This window comes from Ovis canadensis, chromosome 17 (genome assembly GCF_042477335.2).
Source record: "Ovis canadensis isolate MfBH-ARS-UI-01 breed Bighorn chromosome 17, ARS-UI_OviCan_v2, whole genome shotgun sequence".
Lineage (NCBI taxonomy): Eukaryota > Metazoa > Chordata > Mammalia > Artiodactyla > Bovidae > Ovis > Ovis canadensis.
The window spans coordinates 15682047-15709895 of record NC_091261.1 but is presented as its reverse complement, the minus strand read 5'-3'; the positions used below and the strand labels follow the sequence as shown (position 1 = coordinate 15709895).

The following is a 27849-nucleotide window of genomic DNA, read 5'->3' as shown; positions in this document are numbered from 1 at the left end:
TCTAATTCAACTCATTTTTAAAATCAGTAAGTAGCTGCCCTCAACTGGATAGTACGGAGCATTGCAACTCAAGCAAACACTTACATCACATGTCTACAATATACTTCTGTGAACAAGAGACAATATTAGCAATTGAGCAGAGTGAGTACCAATTCCCAAACTACTGTTTCATCTTTTTTCTGAGCAATCAAGTTAACAGAAGTTGTAAAGCAATGTTCTAAATCAGAATGTGTCTGTGCTCAGTCGTATCCGACTCTGCGACCCCATGGACTGTAATCCGCCAGGCTCCTCTGTCCATGGGGTTCTCCAGCAAGAATACTGTAGTGGGTTGCCATTTCCTTCTTCACTAAATCAGCATGGAAATGACCAAAATACAAAATCTTCAAATACAGATGAAAACCCTAGTCAATGAAGGAAACTGTAGACAACATGTAGGAGAAGCCCAGTGGCTAATATTTTAAAATGCAGCTAGTTCCATGTGTTCAAGAAAAAAAATTTTAGTCTAAATTATGCTTTTAAAAACATTAAAGATAACCTTAATTATGAACCCCCATCCAAACTGAGATTTTTCAAAACAGACAAGCTCTTTTTAAAATGATATCAACAAATATTACGGAAGTATAATAAGTAAGTCAAAATATTGACGCTAGAGTCAAACTGCCATAGTTCAAAGCTGGCTTCTATCACTTGTTAGCGGTATGTCCTTAAATTAATGCCTCTAAGCTTCAATTTCATCTATATAGAACTCACTTCACAGGACAGTTATCAAGATTGCATCAGTTAATGTAAGTGAGACACAGAACAATGCTTTACATTGGTAAGTGCTCAATACTACTAGCTGCCATTACTACTAGGATAAAAAAAAAAATAGAGCTTTGCAGATTACATTTCAACCTTAAAAATCACTAAGAAAGCAAGCAAAGATGCAAACTCCAGCTATGATAATTTTGGACTAGAATGTTTTAGAACACAATCCTCAACAATTTCTAGGAAGACTTCCTAAATTCTTTCAAAATTTTATTTAAAAATTAAGCTGGAACATCTTAGTAGTTATGTTGTAGTATTTTAAGATTCCAGATAACACTATCCATCCAAAAAGAACTCAATATTGGGGAAGCTGTGATAAAGAGAAGATTCTCTATACAAGATATTTTGCCTGCTTATCACTCTCTGATTTTCTTTCTTCTAAACATTTGCACTAGCCACAGATCATTAAAATATAAATGCTACACGTAACAAAATACCAATGATATGGTATTTCTAAAATGTATTACAGTTCCATACACTCCAATTCTCTTACAACAATGATAAGATTTACAGCAGCTTATTCTGGATTTTGACTGCTTCTTTCATACATTATTATACAGAAGGCCCGTGATTTACCTGCTCCAGACCAAAGTCCACAGCATATGAGCAGCATAAAGACTTTCTATTTTTCATAAACTATTCTTGAATCAGCTAAAACAAATCACTTGGGAAGATACAAATTAACCTGTAAGTATTTCTAATTTTGTACCATAAGTTTGCAAAGTCTCATATCAAAAACTTTTGACAGGGAAACTATCATTTATTATGTCTGTGAATTTAAGCAACAAGTGACTTACTCTTTTGTACTAACAGAAACAGAAAATTTTCAGATTCCAAAAATTATACCACCACTGAGGACCGAAGAATTGATGCTTTTGAACTGTGGTGTTGGAGAAGACTCTTGAGAGTCCGTTGGACTGCAAGGAGATCTAACCAGTCCATCCTAAAGGAGATCAGTCCTGGGTGTTCATTGGAAGGACTGATGCTAAAGCTGAAATTCCAATACTTTGGCTACCTCATGCGAAGAGTTGACTCATTAGAAAAGACCCTGATGCTGGGAGGGACTGGGGGCAGGAGGAGAAGGGGACGACAGTGGATGAGATGGCTGGATGGCATCACCGACTTGATGGACATGAGTTTGGGTAAACTCCGGGAGTTGGTGATGGACAGGGAGGCCTGGCGTGCTGCGATTCATGGGGTCGCAAAGAGTCAGACACGACTGAGCGACTAAACTCAACTGAAAGTGGAATAAATCAGAATCAATATCCTTTTGAGATGAAAATATGGTATTATAAAGCATACTCATTTATTCTGGGATATAGAGTGAGACAGATTACTCTCTGTATCTAAGTCATTGTTTTTTAGTCTTTCCTAACCTTAGGTTGTTCTTGTTGTTCAATCATTATGTCATGTTCAACACTTTGTGACTGCAACATCAGGCTCCTCTGTCCTTCACTGTTTCCCAGAGTTTGCTCAAATTCATGTACACTGAGTCAGTGATGCTATGTAACCGTCTTATCCTCTGCTACCTTTTGCCTTCAATCTTTCCCAGGATAGGGTCTTTTCAAATGAGTTGGCTCTTGGCATCCAAGCCAAAGTACTAGAGCTTCAGCTTCAGCTTCAGCATCAGCTCTTCCAACAAATATTCAGAGTTGATTTCCTTTAGGATTGACTGGCTTGATCTCCTTGCTGTCCAAGGGACTCTCAAAAGTCTTCTTCAGCACCACAGTTCAAAAGCGTCAATTCTTTGGTGCTCAGCCTTCTTTAAGGTCCAAACTCTCACATCCATACACGAATACTGGAAAAACCAAAGCTTCGACTATATCGACCTTTGTCAGCAAAATGATGATTCTGCTTTTTAATATACTATCTAGGTTTCTCACAGTTTTCCTTTCAAGGAGCAAGCATCTCTTAATTTCATATTTACAAAACTGGCATAAACAGTGACATTCAGAGTGCATTTGACTTTTTTAAGTGAGTAACTGACTTTGGATTTTGTTCCCATATTTTGCCTTAGAACTTTCGTTATTAATATCAAGATGATACTCTTCCTCACTATTTTCATTAAATGTTTAAAGAAATATTTGTGATAAAACAAAAACCCACCTATTGGGTTGAATTAAGTATTTCAGAAATGTCTAGTATGAAGTTCTCAGTGACTATAACATAACTTGCCTCAAGATCAAGTTCAACTCTTCTAGTCTGTGCTGGGTTACCCCAGCTGTTAAAACTGGTCTTACACAGCTGCTCTCCAAGAATTTAGCAGATGATTATTATAGCTACACCTTTAAGTCAACAATGACAAAAATGACATAGTAATTACAGGTATTTCAATCATGCAAAAACTTCATGTGATGATAGAGTAATTTAAAAGCAACTTAATTTTTTGCGATTCACAAGATAAAACTTTAGTACAAGAAAGAAGACAAAAACTTCTTTAATTTCAGCTTTTTAAGGTCCATAATTTAATTTACTTTCATGAGCAAGTTTAAGCATAAAAGTTTCATTAATCTTTCAGTTAAACTAAAGACATTTTATCAACCATTTACTTCTCTTGTAAGAACTCTGAAAAGCGCTACGGACCACGGAGTAATACATAAGGACGTAATACTATACTCCTTTAAAGCACCATAAGTAATATGGGTTTTTTTTTCTATACCTTAAAAAAATTAAACTAAGCTATAATGCAGAAGTTCACCAAATTGATAATGCATTGTAGGAATTTATCCTATGAAAAATAAATGTAAGGTATTTGACAGTGTTAACAACTTAAGAAATTAAAATAGTAAGGAGTGGGAGATAATTACATTTCCTACACTGTTGAATTTTTGATGCAATTTTAAGTAAAAATCAGTTATTTTGAGTGAGGTAAACATAGTTTCATGATGTCAATTATACAATTTACAGTAATATACTATTACAGCATCTGAGATTTAACAATATTCAGTGAATAATTTATTCATTATAAATATTCACTTATCAAATTCACCTCAAATTTAAGTGCAGAATTACTTTGAGCATAGAAAATATTTTAATATTTTGAACGGGTTGACAGCTGATTCCATCAGCCCTTTTACACTGTCAAAATACATAGTCAACAAAATACATCATCTGATAAACATCAACCTTAATTTTATAGCTGAAGTTAAACTAAACTGACAGTTCAAGTTTTCATTCTTCCCAATAAATAAAACACTGTTTATCAAGAAAGATTAAAAGCAAAGAAAACGACAAAATTCAGTCCCTATAGTAATGATTATGCCCGAAACAGAAAGCTCTCAGGATGGAGGGGGCCAGTCTAGGGATGCTAGGAGACTCTGAGATCAACAGGAGATCTAAAGGAAGTTTGCAGCTACAGAGCCTAGAAAAAAATATACGTATTATTTCAGAGTGGTACAGTGATGTGAGGGAAGGATAAAACACTGACTTGAGTTCCTTCCTAGTAGGCCATGATTTCTTTCACTTAATATCATGACAAGACTGTGAGGTATCATTCGCCTATATTTTAAGGAATTATACAAAAGACAGATATTACATATGAAATCTGTTTTAGCGAGTCTGATTCTTATGAAGTACCAATGAAAAACATAAACTGTAAGAGCAAAAAAATGACCTTCCATAGCACACTAGGCTTCTCAAAGATGGTCACAGCAACGGCCCCCATCTTTGCAGTCTGTTCTGACAATGTACTGCGACACTCCTTCCATTGAGAAGTTAGTCTGTTTCAACTAAGACAGAATGTGACTTCCTGGGATAAGCTGTGAACAGGAGACTCCATACTCCTTTCGCCTGCTGGAACACTCACTAGGTAGCTCTGCTGTAAGCAGTCTGACTGCCCTGAGGCACCATACCATGAAGTGGCCCAAACTAACCCAGGTGAAAAGACTGCATCCGGGTAAGTCCCGAGACCACATGAGGAGGAAAAGACTCTTGGCTAGCCCCCAGCTGTTCCAGCGCCTGGGATTTCATCCCCAGCTACCATATGACCTCAACCCTAAATCGACAATGCCCAACTGAGCCCTTTCTAAATTCACAACCTACGAAAACAATGAGAAATAATAAAATAATTGTTATTTGCAAAACTTTGGGGTGCCAGTTAGATGGCAATAGATAATTGAAACATCTTACCAAACAAGGAGCTCCAAGAACACTGGTTTACTGTTATAACACGATAAACAGTCATCCTAGTAGAACTTTCATTTCAAAATTTAATGAGAATGGAAAAGATAACACGTGAGCTAGAATGAAAATTTAAATGAGTAAGTATTTGGAGATTGGTAAAAACTTTGGTGATCAATTCCCACCTTGATAATGCCCATTTAAATGTGGTGTTAGCAAGTCTCTGGTTATTTTAATAATAAATTTGACAAACTATTACATATTGGAAAAGGCAATGGCAACCCATTCCAGTACTCTTGCCTGGAAAATCCCATGGATGGAGGAGCCTGGTGGGCTGCAGTCCATGGGGTCACTTCGAGTCGGACACGACTGAACAACTCCACTTTCAGTTTTCACTTCATGCATTGGAGAAGGAAATGGCAACCCACTCCACTGTCTTGCCTGGAGAATCCCAGGGACGGGGGAACCTGGTGGGCTGCCGTCTATGGGGTCGCACAGAGTCAGACACGATTGAAGCGACTTAGCAGCAGCAGTTACATATTACTTTGACTTGGATTTATATCCAAACTAGTTTGATATGTGACTAAGAAAGGAAAAATCCACTCACTTTTTCTGTTTCCTACAATCACGCCTTTGTCTTCATTCTAAGCAAAATTCAAATGCCTACAGAGGCGTGCAGGTAAAATAAAAGAGAGAAACAGGTCAGGTTTAAGGACCAGAAAGGCCACTTAAAAGGTATTTTAACTGTTGTCATGTAAACACCTGAACCCAGTGAGGCCAGACAGTCTACATTTGCAAAAGAAGGTGAAGGATCAATATTTTTATGTGAACTTCACAGATTTTCATGTATTTGCAACATATTTAAATGTTTTAAAAAAATCACTACATAAGATAATTTGCAATCTCTGCTCTGTTCTTTTCTAAGGAAACATGAAAATATAATAAAGATTAAATATAAGATCACTGATTTCTAAATGATATAGAATAATGATTCTAAATGTTTTAATCTTCTTTTCTATAAAAGCTAACAGAGAGAAATAAGAAATAAACCAGAAAACTGAAAATTTAAGTAAAAAACATTATAGATGCACCTCAGCATATTTAAATTTTTCACCCATTAGACCCTAAAACAGATGGTGGTATATTGGTAAAGTACAAACAATTCATTCCTGACAATTAAATTTATAATGTTGACATATAAAACCAACACCTATAGCGAACCAAATGAATGACTCTTGGCACTTAGTTCTTAAAATTCACCAGTATTCTCTTCATATGTCCATTTTTCATTTGCATCTGATTTCAATAACTAGAAATTGCCATTTAAGGCCAATCAGAAACATAGGGGGGAAAAGTTTTACTTTTCACTTTGAAAGTACAGCATCTTCTAAAGGCAACTGTTATTCTAAAGCACAGAAATTATCTTTAATAGTAGCATTACAGAACGTGGTACATGTCAGTGAAAAATGTCCTTTTCTGGAACCATCCCACCCAATCTTATACATTATTTTTAGCCCTGGTGACCGATACATATAATCATCATTCTTCTATTTATACTTCATATAATTGGAGGTTAAAGTTTACAGGCAAAGTGCTACTCTGACAATAATTCTTATTAGGAGGAATCGAGTCTATGTTCTACACCAGACACATCTAGTAGCTTACACCATCACTTTACAAAATGTGTTTGCTAAAATAGATTTTAAGGAGAGACCATTTTTACTTAAATTATTCTTCCATTAGTAAAGACCACTTTACAAACTGTGTTCGCTAAAATAGATTCTAAGGAGAGACCATTTTTACTTAAATTATTCTTCCATTAGTAAAGACTGCTTTTGTTTGTTTATAATAATCTCTTAACTATGAAAACTAAAGATATATTCTATAGTATCAAGCAGTAATTCTAGAATTTCTACAGAAGTACCAAAGAGAATTTTCTCTTGCATATATTCCAGTTCCAGCTATTCAATTCAGGAACTAGCATTACTGAATAGAACTAGTCCTCATGTGAGGACTCAAAGCCCCAGGATTACCAAAAGTGCTTTTGGGTTTTCTTTCAAATCCCTTCCAGGTTTAACATTAACAACCAAATTAGGAAAACAAATACCTGTCAGGGAGCAAAACCACTTTCCAGTTAGTACTAACAAAATTTACAATATCAAACAGCTGAACTCTATGCTAAAAGTCAAAATAACTTGGACAAAAATTAGTGGAATAGTTTCAACCCACCTAAGACAGTTGATATCTTTGAAACTAAAAATACTTTGCATAGTATTTTCTAGCCTGTACTAGTCTGTTAAGCTACCCTTAGCACAATCTTTTTACATTACAATAAATCTTATGAAATATAATACTTAACATTTCATTAAGGATCTATTATCTGCCAGTTACTTTCTAAGTACTTTACCAACATTACCTCATTGCATCTTCTTAATAACACTGACAATTATCATCAGTATCATGATGCTACTACCATCCTTAAAACTGTGAGAGAGGTGAGCAGTTGGCCCAAGGTCAAAGTGCTATGAAGTGACAGACCTAGCATTTAAAGCCTTCACAGTCCTGACTTCAGAGGCCACAATCTCAAGCTCAGTTGCTGAGTCCTGCCTGACTCTGCAGCCCCGTGGACTGCAGCCCACCAGGCTCCTCTGTCCATGGGATTTTCCAGACAAAAACACTGGACTGGGTTGCCATTTCCTTCTCCAGGAACTGAACCTGCATCTTTTGTATCCCCTGCACTGGCAGGCGGATTCTTTACCACGTGACTTACCAGTATTTAGAAGCACTGATGCGTTTGTTATAGATGTTATGCTATTGAGGGCACTGTCTACTGAATCACTCATGAAGCCCCATGTGAGTAATTCTTTTGATATATTATTAGGGAAGGGGGTTTGTGTGTGGGGGAGAGACTGACATATTTTCCCTTGAGAGGACTCAGCACTTTCTCCGCTTAATTTTATCATAAGGAAGCAGACAGACCGTCCAAGGTTACACAAACTTTAATCTACATAAAAATCATGTAGGAGTTTGTTAAAAATACATATTCCTTGGTTAAGTAGTTCTGGACTGTAACCCAGCAAGTTGCACTTTTAGTAAGCATTCCAGATGTTTCTGATGGGTCACACTTGAAGGAATACTAGTCCTTATGAGAGGCCAGTTCAGTTCAGTTTAATTGCTCAGTTTAATTGTGTCTGACTCTTTGTGACCCCAAAGGCCAACCTGTAACACCTTAGTCCAACTCATTGTAACCCACCCCTTACCTCTTCTCACAGCTTTGTCTTTATAGTCTACTCCGCTATTTTCCCTGGTTCTGACTGTCATGATAATTGAATTATGATAATTATCATAATAATTATCAATAATAATTATTGATTATTCTATGTGTTCTTATATATATGCCACATCAAATTCCTTGTGAAAGTTAGGATACAATTTCTTTTAAACAGGGCTAATTCATTGGGCAGTTCACTACCTAAAAATGTCCTTGGGTTCCTGCTAAGACCTTGTGCTCTCTGTACAGTGCTCTTCCGCTCCAGCCAACTCAAAATGTCCTTAATGGACGAAAACTATTTTAATTTTGCAATGACTGATTAACAGCACACTCTTCTTCCACATATCATGTCCACTGGAAATGGGTAGTCTATGGGTCAAACCAACTCACAGAAATGCTTCTGAAAGATGTGGATGTCAACATACAAAAACTTGAGAAATTATCACTGAAAAATCTGGAATTACAGTGCAACTTGAAAAACTGGAAAATAGGCAATATTAGGATCCCAAGTTTCAGTCATCCCCTTTATTTAAAGATGTTTTGGCTCCCCAGGTAGTATACTTAGTCTATTTCATTAATTTCATTCATTTAAATTACCTTTCTGGCCCCTATGCCTCGAGTTTGTGTCTCCTATAAACTGTGATGGGAGAAATGAGGTTAAAATGATTTTTGGAAGAAAATCATTTCAGCGTAGTCAAGGAATCACTGCACTGGCAGTGAAATTAGTTACAAGACAACTGAATGTTATTCTAGAAACATTTCTAGTAATCATACTAACCTGATTTTCCCAAACCTTCTGACTTTTTAGAAAATCGGAGTAATCTTACCTCTACACCCTCAAGCCCGGACTTGTCCCACCCCCACCACCATTCTTGAAACATAATGCTCTTATAGCAGATGCAAGCATTTGCCACAGCAATAGGCCCCCATGCCTTCCTCTCCTACTCCCTTAAAAGTTAGGGTTAAATTGTGGCACATCTTAGAAGAAAAATGGCAATTCTTTTGGTGCTCAATAATATTGCTAAATTGAACCAAATTTTAACTATAAGCTAATGTTTTCTCCAAATACATGTTAAAAAGTTTTAATGTCTTCATTTCATCAATAGAATCTAATATCTCTCATTCTCTAGGAAGGAGATGGTTTCCCACTGTATCCAGACACTGATCTGTGTGTTTTTTTTTTTAACACTACTGACCAATTAACAGTCACTAAAATATTAGCATAATTTATTTCGTAAATGTAGCTAATTTCATAATCGGAGAAAAAGATCAGAAATTTAGCTCAGTGTTCAATCACTGAGGCTAGTGCCAGCCTGTTAAAATATAGCATTAAGTGTAATTTTCAAAAAATGGTAACGATCCAAAAAACAGCAAACTTTACACAAAATATAACTTTATCAGAGAACACTGTCTATCAGAGCAGTGACTAAGTTGAGAAGTTCATGAGGATTCAAGGGGACTAACTCCTCAGTAAAATTTAAAACTAAAGATCAAAGTTTTACCACTTGTTTATAGTAACTAATTTGAGGAAATAACTTGACATTAACAAATATAAGGAAGAGAAACTAAAAAGATAAGGTTCTTTGAAGACTTGAACTATATGGCTGCTCCTTCTCTGTCACATGATCAGACTCTCCTCTAGGTGTGTGTGTGAAAGTCACTCAGTAGTGTCTGACTCTTTGTGACCCCATGGACTGTACAGTCCCCATAATTCTCCAGACCAGAATACTGGAGCGGGTAGCCTTTCCCTTCTCCAGGGGATCTCCCCAACCCAGGGATCGAACCCAGGTCTCCCTCATTGCAGGCGGATTCTTTACCAATTAGGCCACAAGGGAAGCCAGAGAATACTGGAGTGGGTAGTCTATCCCTTCTCCAGATGATCTTCCTGACCCAGGAATCGAACCGGGGTCTCTTGCATTGCAGGCGGATTCTTTACCAATGGAGCTATGAGGAGGCAAACACTATATTTTCTCTGAGTTCACACTAATCTTCCATTACAAAAAGGGAAGCATCAATAGTAGCTGAAGAGAAAATACTCTTATTTTTCGCTCCAAAATATAATATAGAAATTAATAGTGACAGTTCAGTTCAGTCATTCAGTTGTGTCCAACTCTGTGACCACATGGACTGCAGCACGCAAGGCCTCCCTGTCCGTCACCAACTCCCAGAGATGACTCAAACTCATGTCCATTGAGTTGGTGATGCCATCCAACCATCTCATCCTCTTTCATCCCCTTCTCCTCCCACCTTCAGGCTCTTTTCCAATGAGTCAGTTCTTCACATCACGTGGCCAAAGTATTGGAGTGTCAGCTTCAGCATCAGTCCTTCCAATGAACATTCAGGACTGACTTCCTTTAGGATTGACTGGTTGGATCTCCTTGCAGTCCAAGGGACTCTCAAAAGTCTTCTTCAGCACCACAGTTCAAAAGTGTCAATTCTTGGGTGCTCAGCTTTCTTTATAGTCCAACTCTCATATCCATACATGACTACTGGAAACACGATAGCCTTGACTAGACGGACCTTTGTTGGCAAAATAATGTCTCTGCTTTTTAATATGCTGTCTAGGTTGGTCCTAACTTTCCTTCCAAGGATTAAGCGTCTTTTTATTTCATGGCTGCAGTTACCATCTGCAGTGACTTTGGAGCCCAAAAAATAAAGTCTGTCACTCTTAAACCATTTATTTGCCATGAAGTGATGGGACCAGATGCCATGATCTTCGTTTTCTGAATGTTGAGCTTTAAGCCAACTTTTTCACTCTCCTCTTTCACTTTCATCAACAGGCTTTTTAGTTCTTCTTCACTTTCTGCCATAGGGGTGGTATCATCTGCATATCTGAAGTTATCAATGTTTCTCCCGGCAATCTTGATTCTAGCTTGTGCTTCCTCCAGCCCAGCATTTCTCATGATGTACTCTGCATAGAAGTTAAATAAGCAGGGTGACAATATACAGCCTTGACGTACTCCTTTTCCTATTTGGAACCAGTCTGTTGTTCCATGTCCAGTTCTAACTGTTGCTTCCTGATCTGCACACAGATTTCTCAAGAGGCAGGTTAGGTGATCTGGTATTCCCATCTCTTTCAGAATTTTCCACAGTTTATTGTGATCCACACAGTCAAAGGCTTTGGCATAGTCAATAAAGCAGATATAAATGTTTCTGGAACTCTCTTGCTTTTTCCATGATCCAGCAGATGTTGGCAATTTGATCTCTGGTTCCTCTGCCTTTTCCAATACCAGCTTGAACATCTGGAAGTTCACAGTTCATGTATTGTTGAATTCTGCCTTGGAGAATTTCGAGCATTACTTTGCTGTGACTTTGGTCACAGCAAACACCGTCTTCCAACAACACAAGAGAAGACTCTACACATGGACATCACCAGATGGTCAACACCGAAATCAGATTGATTATATTCTTCGCAGCCAAAGATGGAGAAGCTCTATGCAGTCAACAAAAACAAGACCAGGAGCTGACTGTGGCTCACGTAATGAACTCCTTATTGTCAAATTCAGATTTAAATTGAAGAAAGTAGGGAAAACCACTAGACCATTCAGTGAAGTTGCTCAGTCATGTCCGACCCTTTACAACTCCATGGACCATTCAGGTATGACCTTAATCAAATCGTTTATGATTAGTCAGTGGAAGTGAGAAATAGATTTAAGAGACTAGATCTGATAGAGTTCCTGATGAACTATGGACTGAGGCTCATGACATTGTACAGGAGACAGGGATCAAGACCATCCCCAAGAAAAAGAAATGCAAAAGCAAAATGGCTGTGTGAGGAGGTCTTACAAATAGCTGTGAAAAGAAGAGAAGCGAAAAGCAAAGGGGAAAAGTAAAGATATACCCATCTGAATGCAGAGTTCCAAAGAATAGCAAGGAGAGATTAAAAAAAAAGCCTTCCTCAGTGATCAACGCAAAGAAATAGAGGAAAACAATAGAATGGAAAAGACTAGAGATCTCTTCAAGAAAATTAGAGATGCCAAGGGAACATTTCATGCAAAGATGGGCTCAATAAAGGACAGAAATGGTATGGACCTAACAGAAGCAGAAGATATTAAGAAGAGGTGGCAACAATACACAGAAGAACAGTACGAAAAAGAGGGCCTTAGGAAGCATCACTACAAACAAAGCTAGTGGAGTGATGGAATTCCAGTTGAGCTATTTCAAATCCTAAAAGATGATGCTGTGAAAGTGCTGCACTCAATATGCCAGCAAATTTGGAAAACTCAGTAGTGGCCATAGGATTGGAAAAGGTCAGTTTTCATTCCAATCCCTAAGAAAGGCAATGCCAAAGAATAATGAAAAGTGTTCTCTAAAGTATGTCTGAAGGAGCAACAAAAATTTAACCAAGTCTATAGTTTATATTTAAGATGTTGAATTTCCTTTTTAAAAGCTATCAAAGGTAATAGCAATTCGGAGGTCAAATGTGACTCAAGGTCATTGTTTTTTTGAGCCTGCACAATGTCTTCTTTTCTAACTGAAGTGTTAGTACCTTTTAGGGCAGGCACGTGTCCTGCAGTTCATAAGAACATGAATAATCTTACAGGCTCAGTCAGGGCTTTGTTCACTCATTCATACCACCTGTCTAGGAACTGCAGATCATATTTCTTATTTCTTCACCCCAAGTGACTAAAAGAAATTGAGGAAGAAGGATCATCTGCTCAAATATTCTTTAGTTCAGGATGATCAGGCTATGTGCAAGAATATTGCCTTCTATGTTAACAAAAGAGGAAATCTGAACGAGAAAGATAGCCTTTCACAGGGATCATTCTTTTCTCACATCTACAGTGACGATGCCCTGAGCAACAGTGATAGGACTTTTGTTTTTAATGCACTTAACTGCAGATATTTGAGAGCTTTTCAAAAACCATACACATATTCCCAAAGCACAGTAAGGTTGGGCACATATGTATTGTCATCCCAAGGCTCACTCTTTGTTCACTTTTTGTTATCACTGTTGTTTTAAAATAGCAAAATGAATAGCTTCTGGTTAAAAACAAAAGGGAACACTAGGTATCTCACATATTATATGACACTGCACATAACTACTCCAAATGTTAATTTCTAATTCTGAGCAGGAAACAGTGTGCTAGAACACGAAGCATAAGATAAAAAGCACCCACTAAACATTTAAATAAAAAGCAGTAATAAGGTACCATATGGCCCTCTAGTGTTCAATGAAGAAACAGATGAATTCTTAACTCTTACATATGACATTTCATAGTAAAAAATAATACTTTCTCTGATTTACTAAGTATGCTAAACATGTTAATGTATCACCGCTACAAAAATCCAAACAGGTTTTATTTTCTGTGGCTTTATTTCTATGTGCTTTCTATCGAACTATCATTTATATTTAGACTATCCAAAAGATTCTGAAAGAACTGTGAAATGTTTTCAAAGATTTTCCATAAAACAGACATAAAAATAGCCCCTTTCCCCCCAAAAAATTCCAATCTTAAACAGAGAAGAAACAATGCCTCTCAATTAAAACTAAACAGTATTAAATTTAAGGAAATTTTCAATGAAGAATCAAAGTAATAGTGTCATGACTACAAATTAGGTAGGTATTTAGAACACAACTAATCCAAATTCTCTAATAACATTTTCTTTTCTCTGCATTCTACAACTCATCCAACTTGGTTTTCTCTTATCATAATTTACGGATGGCAGACATTCATTACAGCAACCAAGGCAATGAAAAACACATGGAAACTGTATTCCCCAGAAGACACGTCACAGATGGGACTGAGATTTAGGGCAAGAGTCAAAGTAAAGAAGTAGACTTACAGGGGATTAAGACTGCATATTAATCATTTTGAAGAAATGAGACACTGGGAATAGGAGAGGCGAGGAAAAGCACCGGTTACTTCTGGGAAAGCAGTTTAGCACTGTACTTTAAAAGACAGTCTCTGAAATTGCTTCATCTTAAATGCAAGATATTCATGCTTCAGGGAGAGCCAAACGTGCTGTCAAGGGGTACTCCAAGTAACTCTCTGAAGAAACCATATATTAAACAGATGTCTTAAAAACAAAGATACCATCATCCTAACTACTCCTCCTCTAATAATGTGGTAAGACGACCGTAGAAAATCGCCAGCGTAGCACCTGAGTCCTAGCAGTGTGAAGTTAGTTTGAAATCACGGTGTGTGACATTTCCACCTTGTTCTTTCTCAAGATTGCTTGACTATTCAGTGTCTCTTGCGGTTCTACACACATTTTAGGACTGTTTGTTCTATTTCTGGAAAATGCCATTGGAATTTTGTTAGGAATTGCACTGAATTAGTATATTGCTTCCGATAGCTCAGACACTTTAACAATACTTCCAACTCATTAGCATAGAGTACTTTTGTATTTGTGTTCCATTTCTTTCATTAACATTTTGTACTTTTCAGTATTCACGTCTTTCACTTCCTTGGTTAATTTCTAGACATTTTATTCTTTTTGATACAACTGCAAAAAATGATTGTTTTCTTCACTTCTCTGATATTTCAGTATTAGCACGTAAAAATACAAGAGATTTTGTGCAGTGGTCCTCTATTCTGAAATGTTGCTGACTTCATTTCTTCTAACAGTTTTCTCGGCAGAGTCTCAAGGGTTTTCTGCACACCATGTCGTCTGAAACTAGTGGCAGTCTTAGTTTTTCTCCCCACTATGTCCAGCTGCGTTTTCCTGAATAGACTACATAATGTCCTTCCTTGTGAGAGACGTCTTTCCATCCAGTCTTCCATTGGCGCATTATACATTATGGAAGCTATCCAAAAAAAATAAGTAGAATAACAACTGGTTTCTAGTAGATACAGTTTTTCTCCCAATAAATAACAGTAATATACATCTGTTGTAACAAGCTTGGGAAATTCTGATAAGTATGTAAGAAAAAATAAAAATAACTCAACCACATTCAGAGAGAATTTCTAACATTTGATTTAATTCTTTCTGACCTTTTCCCATGCATATATAGATTACTATATATTTGTTTCATCGTTAGAATCATATTACATACATAGCTTTGAGTTCTATATTTCAGTAAATATATTTATAAAGTTTCCTGTTATTTAATTTCCTTTAAAAACATGATTTTTAATGACAGTATGAGTTACCGTCAATTGATTTCTTCATCTTTGCAACATGGTTCTTAAATTCTCAGGGGAATCAACTGCTAATTGCAATATCACTGACTGCTACATGTAACTGAAAATTACAATATTCTTCAAAGTAACTATCTTCACATTGAATATCTGAGGCTTAAGCTAAACTTAAATGGCATGCTTATTTATAATTCATAGTCTAATTTGGATACGTCTTAAGAGGTGAAATGAGAATTGCTCAAATTACAATTTATGAAATTTCAATGTTCAACATGAATCAGCACTAGAGACAAACACATCAAATTTCTACTGTTCAAAAATAAAAGAAGTAAATGTCAACTCAAGACAACCCTCACCCCAAAAGTTACAAGATAATAACACCAAATGAACTGCATAATGCAGAGAGCAAATAATGGGCTCAAGAAATTGAATGTTTTAGCTCTAGGAAGGTGTAAAGATAGATATGGAATTCGGCCTGGATTCTGAAAGATCTGGCTAGAGTTCATTAAAGGCAAGGGGAGAAAATGGAGATGTAATCAAGTAGAAAGAAATTGGTAAGACTGCGAAAATCTTCAAATGTTCACCTATGGATTTGGCTTCATCAGTGGGAACCAGAGAACCAGATGCTTAGACTGAGGTTATTGATCCATGCAGCACGACCTCCCTGGTGGCTCAGAGGTAAAGAGCCAGCCTGCCAGCGCAGAAGACACGGGCTCGATCCTTGATCCGCGAAGATCCTAAATACCACAGAGAGACTAACTAGGCCCATGTGCCACAACTGTTGAGCCTGTGCTCCTGAGCCTGGGGCTGCAGCTCCCAAGTCCGCGTGCCTTAGAGCCCACGCTCTGCAACAAGAGAAGCCACCACAGCAAAAAGCCCATGCGCCACAATGGAGAGAAGCCCCTGTTTGCGCAACTAGAGAAAGATCCATGCATCAGTGAAGACCAGCACAGCCAAAAATAAAATCGTCTTTTTAAATTCATCCTATCATTCATATTGCCAAAACACTTGTCAAGGACATGGCGTTATAGCTTGGTGGCAAACAGAAACATTAAGTGAAGATGTTCCTGAGATTTTTAAACCTGATTCTTCAATTTTTATCCTGCAAATGTCTGGGGGTAAGAAAAAGGAAGATCAAGTGTTCAAATGTCTTAAACTCTTCACAGATCCACAGAATTAGATAATAAGAAAAAGTCAAACAATTTTTTCACCCAATGAATAGAAGGCTGGGATGTTAAGAGGCCAGAAAATCTGAAGAGGAAAATAAGAAGTTGGTAGGAAGAAAGAAATAATAGTTTTAGTTTTCAGAGGACCACTCAGGTGACAATGTACTGAGGCTTGGGTGAATAATGGGCCCTTGAGACATAATTTTGGAGTTACCTACCAAAGTAAAAACAGAATTCCCTTAACCTCTTCATACTATCTTCCCTATCACCAACAAAAACATTAATAAAGATCATTCATTTTAATTAAACACATATGAAATAACCTGCCTCAGGAATATTTTGAGTATAACTATCTGTGGTATTTGTGCATACCTCAGAGAAGTTTATCATTTGCAAAAAGTACAAATCAATGGAACACTATCAAAAGTTTTTAAAATTCTCCATTCTGTGGGGAGATTCATTTTGGTCTACAATTAAAATCAATAATTAATTAATTATTTTCAGCAAATAGGACACAGATTTAAATATAACCAGCATTTAGAGCTATTACAGTTTAAACAATGTTAATAAGTATTTTTAAAACTGCACTAACAGGAATTAGTCAGAAATTGACCATAAACTAAAGTTCATTTGGCATCCAGCTGTAAAATTCACAAAGCATTTAAGTATACAGATGTTTGAGAAGAAGAAAATTTAGAGAAACTGGCAAATTCTAATAGAAGGAAATGATACATACTCACCAATTAGGAAGAGCTGTGAAAAGCACCCACTGGGAAATGGGTTCTGTTTTTATTAGAGATGGGCCCAGCTTATTCCAGTATGCTCCCACTCTTCCTGCATATCCTTTTAAAAGCATTTATCTGTTTCTCCATTAATAACTTTTTCCACTAGAGGGTGATATGATAACTGAATACTAAAGGTCGTAAAAAGCACACAGATTGGTATCTTGCATGGTAGAATGAAGTGTATTCTGAGAGATCAGGGATGAGGGATAACAGACAGACAGACAAAATGAGGTTGCAGGCTTATATCTGCAAACGACCCGCGTGTCCCAGGCACTACACTACTTGCTTCACGTAAATCATTTCACTCAATCCTTACAAAAAAACATGTGAAACAGGTGTTATAGTCTTGTTTTACAGATAAGGAAAACAGTTCAATGAGACTGCATATTTACAGCCATATTATGAGTAGGAAAACCGGAATTCAAGCTCAAGTCTGAAAAGCTCCTTTCACTCTACTATGGTAGGGGGAACTCATCTCCTCCGGTGTGTCCCCTTCTGTCCGCTTTCCCCATCCTCTCCACAGACTTAAAACTGGATTATAAACTAGGCTGGGTGAATGTTTCCCGGTCTGTCATCCTGCACAAATGGCAGAGGCATGGCTATTTGCGGGCTGTTTCCCAGTATATACTATGCAATATAACCGTCCTCTGGACCTCTCTCCAACTAACAGAATTTGAAATTCGGTTCTTTGTCTTCTTACATGAAGACAAGGTCAGGGACTTCCTGGTGTGGACATCGTTTTCTAGAACTCTACCTAAATACAGGAGAATTCAGATGTTAGCCACATTGTCCTAACGAGTTTGCCACTTACTCTGACTCAAGGGAGTAGTTGGAAGATGCTGGACTAGAAACACAACTGTAATTCTGATTCCCTGACTGGCTAGTGATCCTTGTGCTTAGCTCCTCTACTGTTTAGAACCTAGAGACAAGAAAATGCCTCAGGCCCCTAGACACTAGACATACTGCTTCTTTGAAGATAGACAGATAGATAGATGTAGATATATATATTCAAAACACTTGTGTCTTATTTGAGGGGGAAGAACTGAAAAATAATCTGCTTAGGGACTTCCCTGGTAGTCCAGTGGTTAAGACTCTGGGCTTCCACTGCAGGGCATGACTCAAGTTTGATCCCTGGTTGGGGAGCTATGATCCCACATGCCACGTGGAGGCGGCAACACAGACGCACACACAACTGCTTAGCTCCCAGGAGAAATCTAACAATCAGGATGGGGAAAAGACAGATTAGAGGTGAGGAATGACGCTATGTGAGAGCAAACAGAAGGCACTATGACAGGCGTGGGAGAAGCGTGAAGCAGTGCTCAAACGTGGCTCTCTTCACAAAAGGTCAGGAGGGTACCAGACCTGGTCTGATGGCAATCTTATTTGCTTTTCCTTTTAGTAGAAAATGACTTGATACTCTACCTTAATGATGGGAAAGGAGTCTTTTGTATGAGCTAGACATCTCTTCAGAAAATGAATTCTTGTTTTTTAAAAATATGCTAAGGCTGTTGACCCACGGAAGAGTTGGGCATTCCTACCTGGGGAAGCAAGTTGAATTTAGAATTTGCAAGCAGACTAACAAAATTTACAGATATAACACACAACCCCTAATTAAGAAGCACATTTGATGGACTCCAGAGAGACTGGTATGTTACCAGCAATGGTATGTTATCAGCCTCAAATTGTCACTTCTTCCTGTTACAACTTTAGCCTTGAGTCCTCGTAAGTTCAATACTCATTAAATATCACAAAGAAAAGCACCTAACTAAGCAATCTGTACTCTCTAAAGGAGCTCTGTTGACTTAAAACGTGATACGGTATTAGAAAGTTACCACACTACAGAGTCTAGAACCTAAACAGACTTGTATTCTGAAAATCCTGTTTAGTAATGTTTGCCAAATTCCACCATAGGAGTTAGCATAGCACATGGAAAGAAAAGGGCTTTTTTTTAAATTAGGCAGGTCCAACTTAAAATCTCTCACCACTTACACAGTGAAATTTTGGGGTGCTGGCCTCTCTGCCAGCTCGGCTTCCTTAACTGTCATAGGAACCTCCACACGATATGGACATGATAAACACCAACTCTTGACTGCTACTACCCTTGACTTTTAACATTACAAAAGTCTGGAATTTCTAACTTACATTATGGATATAGGGCCCCATTAGAATAAAACTTTGGTGACTAGGCAGAAAACAGATTGTCCTAGGAGTTTTGATAGTTTCCATTATGCTTTAAAAGATCAATGCAATGAAGCACCAAAAATGGCTTTTCTCATTAATATCATATTTGTATGTATATAGCATGTTCAGGTATGACAAATAAGTAAGTCTAGTGGTCCAAAGGTTATGTTTAAGAAATTGCTCCCCATCACACACACACACACACACGAAATTTGAAAAATACGCTGGGTAAAACTGTAATGGAATTTTAAAAATAACTATTACTTCTCTACTCTTCTCTGAAGTCATGGTTTAAGAAGATTTCAAAGAGACCGTGGCTTAGGGTAATATCTGCAAAAGTGTCTTGTGTTATAATGATCAATAGTTTAAAGTGTCATGTTTATAATAATCAGTAATTAAGAGCTGCTCAAAAAATAATTTTGAAATAACAAGAGTTTTCCCCTATTTACTATATTTAAAGGATTTATACACATGGGTGACTGATATTTTCTTTTGAAGTAACATAGTACTAACTGATGCTTTTAAAATGTTGTTTAAAAAAAAAGTGTTGTTGGGAATGATCTTGAAGAAGTGTTTCAAGAACAAACAAAATGGGAAACAAGCTAATTTCAGACTGACATCCTACTTTGTAGAAGGATACCTCTGTCTTGGCAATCAAATAGTTTTATATTTTTCTTGCCATATTTATGAAGGCAAATGACCTAAAAATGAATGGCATATCAAAAGCGTATTACACAAACACAGACACACTCTCTCTCATATACACACAATCACATCTAGCCCTACTGCTGTCACTCCTGTGGCCTTGTGTGTACAACACAATGATTTGTATTCACAACTCAAGAGTTATAGGGGGAAACAGACTTGAGTTCAGCATGTTTGTTTTTAAGGAGGTAGCTATCTGTGTAAGACATATCTCAAGTTCTGTTTACCGGTTTATCTTGAAGGGAAGGGAAAGATAAAGCACCCTTCAAATCTGTGTGCTGCGAGTTTTCATTATGACGACTTCTCCTTTAGGACAATGGTACGTTTCATCTAGCTGCCTTTCTAGTTTTTCATTTAAAATGCAGCAGAACTCATTGATAGCTTTGCATCGTTGAGAAAGGCTTAGCTTTGATTAAACTTTCTTAAATAAGATAATGCAATTAAATACTAAACCCGTCTTCCTCCAACTGAATCCTCAGAAGATGATATATATAAACTCCTTCTTTTAAGACAGTAACCCTGAGGAAGAGAGATCCAGAGATGGGGACATGAACTGAGCAAATTGCACTCTGAAAGATCTGAGCCTTACCAGCAAGGTGGGGCTGCGCTAGCAGTGTTCAAGCCAAAGCCCCACTCCAACACCTTGAGACAGGGGTGGTTAGAGGGATGAAAACCACCACCTGAAGCCAGTTCCTTCTTAGATCAAACCAACTAAATAGAATGTAAACCTGCAGACAAGCTAGGGAAATTAGGGATAAACATATTTCAAAGAGTTTAAAATTCACAAGGCAAAGCAAAAATGATATAGCAATGAAAGCATTTACATGTCTAAGCTATTTCATTGCTGGTCAAGTCAGGTTAAAGAGGATGATATTAAATCTGTTTATATGTTGTTTATAGGCGAAATAAAATTTAAAAGTAAGCAAGTAAGAGTATGAAGATAAACTACTTCAGTCAATACTTATTTTTAATGTCTGTAAAATAAGTACAATATTATTTGAGTTAAAATGCTCCTTTCCAAAGATGTTTAACTCACAGTCTATTCTATATGGATATTCATGATTTTTATTAATTTTCAAATAATAAAGAACCAGAAAGCATGCAAACAGAAAGATCTATAAGCGAAGAAGCCTGGGGGGGGGGGGGGGGGGAACAGGATAGAAGTTATGCTACATACCTCATTCATTCTGAGATAATTCTTCTTACTTTCTCTCCTCTTTATATAGACCATTAGATAGCAACACTGCCTAAAACATTGATTAAGATAAATTCTAACTCCAGCAAAATGCACGTGATGTCTTATTGAATTTCCTGTAAATTCAATAGCACCAAAATACAGAGAAAATAAAATTCAATGCAGAAGAGAAGTCAGCACTTTGTTGATTTAGGAACTAGTCAATAAGACCAAGATACATACAGAAAACTTCCATTTTCAACTTTGGGTATGTGTGTATTCAGTCTTTGCAACTTAATTTTTATTACAGAAAACTTTAAACATATTTTGTAAACTACGTAGAACAGCCACAAACTCCATGTCCCTGTAAACCAGCTTCAACAATTAGCCACTCATGGCCAGTCTATACCCTCCTTCTTTTTCTTCCCTTTGGTATTATTTTGAAGCAAAGCCCAAACACTGTATCATTTCATTTTGACTATAATTTGATGGGGGAAAGGGAATATAACAGAAAGACTGGGAAGTGAGAGAAATGCCGCTTTCTCTCCACAGTCCCTGCCCGCAATTTTAAGTGATACACGCAGGAATGCTTTGGGAAATAAGCCCGTATGCCAGGGCAGAGAACTGGCACTGGCAATTCCATTTTTAGTGCAGCTTCCCAAACCCTTGCCCCTTCCCCCTCAGACAGCAGCTCCCTGCCTATCCAGCAAGGATAACTCTGGGGAGCAGTGACAGTTGTGTATAGCAAGAGTGTATCCAGTCTCTAACTGGCACAGCCTCCAAGGACTGTATAAAATGGAATTGTTTTTCTCAGCACTGGATTAGTTATTAAGTCCCTGAATTGACAGGATTCCTCCAGTTTAGACAAGCGTCTAAATGTCCACCTTTTAAAACATGTCTGTGACTAATTTCATGAGCTGCCACCAACTAAGCGGGACAAGGAGGCAGAAACAACAGAGCCATCTCCCAGGAAAGGAAAGGGAAAGGGAAACCATGGGCAAGGGAAACAGTGGCAGAAACCCCACAGGCAGCTGGGAATCTAAGTGTATCTTCACAGACAGTCAGGCGCCAAAACGGTGTCGCTACGCCATGGTCAGTATTCAGACTGTGCGCAGGAGCAAACGGAGTGCTCCGCTAGCACGGGGCCAGGGAAACCCAATTCCTCCGGGGCTCCGAGATGCTTCCATCCCAACAAAATGACTGGAAGAGTAGTGAAGACAGCACCATACATTCTTACCGTTTTACAATGCAGAAAACACGTTTCATAATCTTAATCACGTTGGTGTCTAAAGTATTTTAACTTTTGAAAATACTCAATTTCCTCAATAACCAAATACTAATATTCAAACAGCAATCTCATCTTGTTTACATAACAAAGAGAAAACTGTTTACAAAGAATATACCTTAAGAATCACCATCATAAGAAAGCTAATTTGAGGTAACTTCTAGTAACTTGTGCCATGGGGTCAGGCCTGTCAGTACACAGCCCATCAGACCAGCTGCACTTGGTAAATGAGATCCCTCACTACTTGATCCACACAAATCATGTTTCACTCCAGCCCCCTCCACTGCACACAACCTATTAACCCTTGTCCCGGGGACAAAATTGATGATGAAATTTGGTATTAATGATTTTTCATAGTAATAGGAGCCTTCTCTCCATTTAATAATACTGTCCTATTACCAAGATTTCTAATATCTTCTGTTAAAAAAAAAAGAAAAACTGGTTTGTTTTATTACCACACAACTGAAGATTAATTTTGCAATGATACAAAGACTGTGAGGAAAGCTTCACCGCAATTAACACGGATTTGTAAAACCTCTCAGGTGAAGAGCAGACTGAAGGTACTCACTTTTGTTGTCTTTGTATAGAGCGGGGAGGAGAGCTGGTGAATAGGCAGGCCCACGACACTATTAGAGTCTGTGACACTGTTACCGTGTGTGCGTTCATCTTCCCTGCTGCTGTCGTCAGACTGATCAAAGTCGTCACTCTCCTGGTCCATTTCCTCGTCCTCCTCATCCTCCTCGTCTTGCTCACCAGCATGTTCTTCGTCTTCCTCTTGCTCTTCCTGGTTTCCAGAGGAGTCCTCCTCTACGGAAATAAACCGGTTGTTGTTCTCCTCCAGCTGCCCTTGCTGGGACTCGCTCTGGCCTCCAGGCCTAGGCTCCGCTCCCACGACTTCCCCATTCCTCGCCGCGTGCTCCTCCTCTTGGTGTCTGGGCTGCTGCTCCTCCTCCACCACGCGGTTCATCTGCTCCTCATCGGCCTGGCTTGAGGAAGGGTTACCTCTCAGAGAGCCTCCAGTGCGTCGTCTTTTGCTGCCCACAGAGAGCAGTTCCTGATTCATTTCCAAAAGCCAGCTTGCTACTTCTTGGACCTTGGCTAGGCTATCAGAAGATGCAAAGGTTTTCACATTCTGTAGGGAAAAATGAGGGGGAAAGAAAGGTTTTTACAATCTACATTATCTTCTACTTTTATGTTATATCTCTGCACTCCAAATTTTAATACAGATTGTAAAAAGATTAGATGCCATGTAGACATTAAGATGTTCTTCTGAAATCAACAGAAACTTTAAATTATAAAAGTTATGAGACTTTATAAAGACACACAAAAGTCATATAGTAAATAGCTTTATTTTAATCTCCTTTTAAAAATAATTTTAGAACAAAGGTTTATAGTTTATTTGCTCTGACCAACACAACACAATCTAACCAACAAAATATTCTTAAATTTTAGATCAGTAGCTCATAAACTACACCCTTCATCAAACTTCCACAAAATGTTAAAAAGTATATCAGAAAAAAACCTATTCAATGCTCAGTTAAGTACAGGAAATGCTGAGATAAACCAAGATTAAAAGGCTTTTTTTTTAAATCTTAGGAATTTTCCAAACTTTTCTGATCACATAAGTTTGCCTTTAGACAGTTTTCTGAGTTACCAAATATAATCACTATGATTTTTGTTTTTCATAATGAATATAAATCAACCAGACATCAAATAAATTAAAAAGTTTATTTCAAAGAAAAGAAAAGGAAAATAAAAATGTGTAAGTTCATACCCTCTGACCCAGTCACTCCACTTCTGGCAATCTATCCTAAGGAAGTATTCCTAAAACAGAAAAAAAAAGTAATGCAGAGGATACTCACTGCAGCTTTATCCACAAAAACAAAAAGTAAAAATAAATGCAAATTAAAATAATCAAAACCCAAACATTCAAGACAAAGGAGCCCATGAGATGAGACATGTTTAGTATATCTAAACTAAATACATCTAAACATGTTGCTCATAAAATTTGTGAAAACATGGATATTATACTATGCTAAGGGCAAAATCCAGGACATTACATGATCATAGAATGATTTTTAAACTGCATAATGACTAGATTGAAAACAATATATCAAAATACAAACTGCATTTAGGCAGTGGTATGATAGGTGCTTTAACTCAATTTTTACTGTATTTCTCAAATTTTACGTATCAAGCATGTTTACTTTTATGCTTTTAACAGTGGCTTTAAAATTTGATCTGATATAGAATCTTTTCATAACGTTCCTTCTTAGATTTCATCCTTCGCAAATATCTACATGGACATAATTGAGGTTACAGAAAATAATGCCAACATATTACACAAGTTCATATAAAATTCCTTTAAAAAATATCTTTAAGGATTTCAAGAGAAGGAAATACAATATTCATTTTCTATCATGTCCCAAGAGTAACTACTTTATGTTACAATGATCTTGAAATAAAACAGCCTTATCCACTTTCCCAATCCTTGCCAATAGATGGTCACTCCCGGAAAGGGTCACAGGTCTCACTGCGAGCTTTAAGATGAGGTCAAGAAAGTCAAAAAGATAGTTTTAAAACAGTGGCATTTCATTTTCTTTTCTATAATCAACCATTTCTAAGAAATAAGCTACAGTTGGGGGAAAAATTCTAATTACACTAGAAGTTCAAATATAGAAAGAGTTTTAAAGATGGACCCCTGAGACACTCCATCATCCTAAAAAGAAGAGGAGTAGCCAGCAAAGATGGCTAAGCAGGAAAACCAAGAAAGAGCGGTGCTGGGGAAGCCAAGTTAGGGAAGCTTACCCCGCAGGAGGAAGTAAACGATGACAAGTATGGCTGATGGATGAAGCAGGAGGACGGCAAAGAACTGACCACCACATTCAGTGACATGCAAATCACTGCTGTAGACGCAGTTTCTATTAGCTGAAGTCTGATACTGAGAAAAGTAGAATTAAGAGACTGGGAAAAGAGAATAGGGGTGGTGGGCACGGACAAGGTTGGAGTCTGATGCAAAAGGGGACAAAAAAAAGGGAGTGGAAATTGGTAGGGAACGTGGTGTCAAGAGAAGATTCTTTTATTCTTTAAGACTAGAGAACTAGCAGAATATCTATGCACTGACAAGAATGATCCAGCACAAAACAAAAAAAGTTGATCATGTAATCAAGATACAGAAGAAATAGTGAAATTATATCCTTAGTAAGTAAAATGGGATGATGAGAAAGAGTACAAAAGTTAGAAAAAGGGATAATTTTTAAAAAGGATACTATATTCATGGTGATAGGTGGAAAAGCAAAATAGTATTAAATAAATACTTTAAATTTATCTCTTTCACCAAATTTCTTAATGTGGGAACAGTTGGAAGGAAGTCAGGTTAAAAATAACATACTGAAAAACAGTGACCTACATAAATGAGAAATTCACACACGTATACACATGCACACACGCGTGCAATACCTCTGTATATGACAGGAAATCTGCTATACACAGGTTTTCTTCAAAGCTACAGTCAAAACCTTGCTTTAGTAACTGTGTCTAAAGTTTAGCTCTTCTAACACTAACAAGAACATTTTTTACTTGGATACTGATGCACAGAACAGCATTAAGTAAGCGACACTGCCTGGTAAAATGCAAGCTCCAATAAAGTTGCTCTTTGTGCACCCAACCTGACGGGCATATTTTCACAAGATTGAAACAGGTTAAATGACATATTAAGAACAACTTACCAAAATAAAAAAAGAGAGAGAGAACAAAGGTCATATAACAAATCATAAAGAATGGCTGTAAAGAAGAGAGGAGACTGAGGGTAAGAAGTTGACCCATCAACAAAGAGAAAGTTTATAACTGGCATTTCTAAAACAGTATTGGTCAACAAGGAACACTTCTCAATTATGAACAATAACAACACAAATGACTATCGTTGTATAACTTGAGTGTTATATTGAGAACAGAGAAGAAATGCGTTAAGCCAGTAAAAATAGCTGACTTAATATTTACAGTGAGACATGTAAACAGATTTCAAAGTAATATAGATTCTTATAGATAGACATGGTCAATAATGGTAAAACCAAGTGGAAGAATCAGATTTAAAGCATAGTCAATAAAAAATACGTAATAACAAAGTGGAAAGTCAAATTATAGGAATTCTCGAATATCTGAAGAGGCTGAAAATATTCAATTGATATTTACATAAAAATCTTTATGCATATTTTATTGGATTGGATTTTTCTGACTCATTTTGAGAGTGGAAAACAGTAATAAATATATAAAAATTAAGAGAAAAAAATTTCACTTTCTGTTGGTATTAATTTTAAAAAAACAGTATTTTAGGAAATTCGTTCTAATAATAATCTATTAAATAAGCCAATGACCAAATTAAAATAATAAACATCCAATAATTAATAGGAAATCAGAATTGACTATTAAATACTTTTAAGGGGAAAAAATTTTAAAGATAGTTAAAACAGTTTATTAAAAAAAAAAAAAAAACTTAAGCACCCATAATCTAAAACTTGAAAACTGCCATACAGGAAATGTTCATAAATGGGGTATTAATAAAAGTACATTTTTGCTTTTCAAAATCCTAATTTTAAACTTTTTTAGAGAAAACCTCTGTAGGATTTAGGACACTTGTATCATATGTAACACAACCACCAACAAACAGAATCCTATGCCCTAAAAAAAAATTATGTAAACTTCAAGAGTGTTCTTTTATTTCTGAATCTTACCAGCATACAATGTCAAGATATCAAATACATGACTTACATTTTTACCAATAACCAGTGAGACTGGACTTGAGGTCGATAAAACAAACTCTGATGGCTAATATATTTTGACATTAAATTGCATGATTTTTTGACAACTGAGCATGATGAGACTGGAAATGATTTAAGGTCAAGAATAATACTGATAAAAGAAAATCACAGAAATTTTAAATTGAAAATGCTCCTCCCTTCACAGACAAAGTGAAAGAGTTCAAAGAGATTCAGTATTTTTCAAGTTTGCTAGCTTCAAGCTAGCAAAGAGCAAAGCAGGAACCAGAAAGTGACTTTCAACTGGGTTTTCTTTCCTGTGCCTCAGTCTACATAACTAAGTATGCCCAAGTCCTAACACGGGCACTGACCTCTTCTCCAAAACCAGAATCACTACAATGCTAGATTTTATTATGCTAAAACACTCACTGAGCACTCAATATACACATTTCAGGCACAGATTAATTTTCTAGAGCATGTTTGCTCAGTCGTGTCCAACTCTTTGCAACTCCATGGA

General features: G+C 37.0%; 1 protein-coding gene across 7 annotated transcripts in view; it reads right to left on the bottom strand.

Moving 5' to 3' along the window:
- The window catches only part of FBXW7 (F-box and WD repeat domain containing 7), a 224254-nt gene that overhangs the window by 68336 nt on the left and 128069 nt on the right, over positions 1 to 27849 (bottom strand). For all 7 annotated transcript variants that reach the window (XM_069556702.1, XM_069556700.1, XM_069556696.1 and 4 more), the window contains 2 exons: positions 24353 to 24402; positions 23147 to 23710 (listed from right to left, as the gene is read on the bottom strand). In XM_069556702.1, the coding sequence (XP_069412803.1) occupies positions 23147 to 23641 (495 nt within the window). In that variant the 5' untranslated portion in view covers positions 23642 to 23710; positions 24353 to 24402. The remainder of the gene's footprint in view (positions 1 to 23146; positions 23711 to 24352; positions 24403 to 27849) is intronic.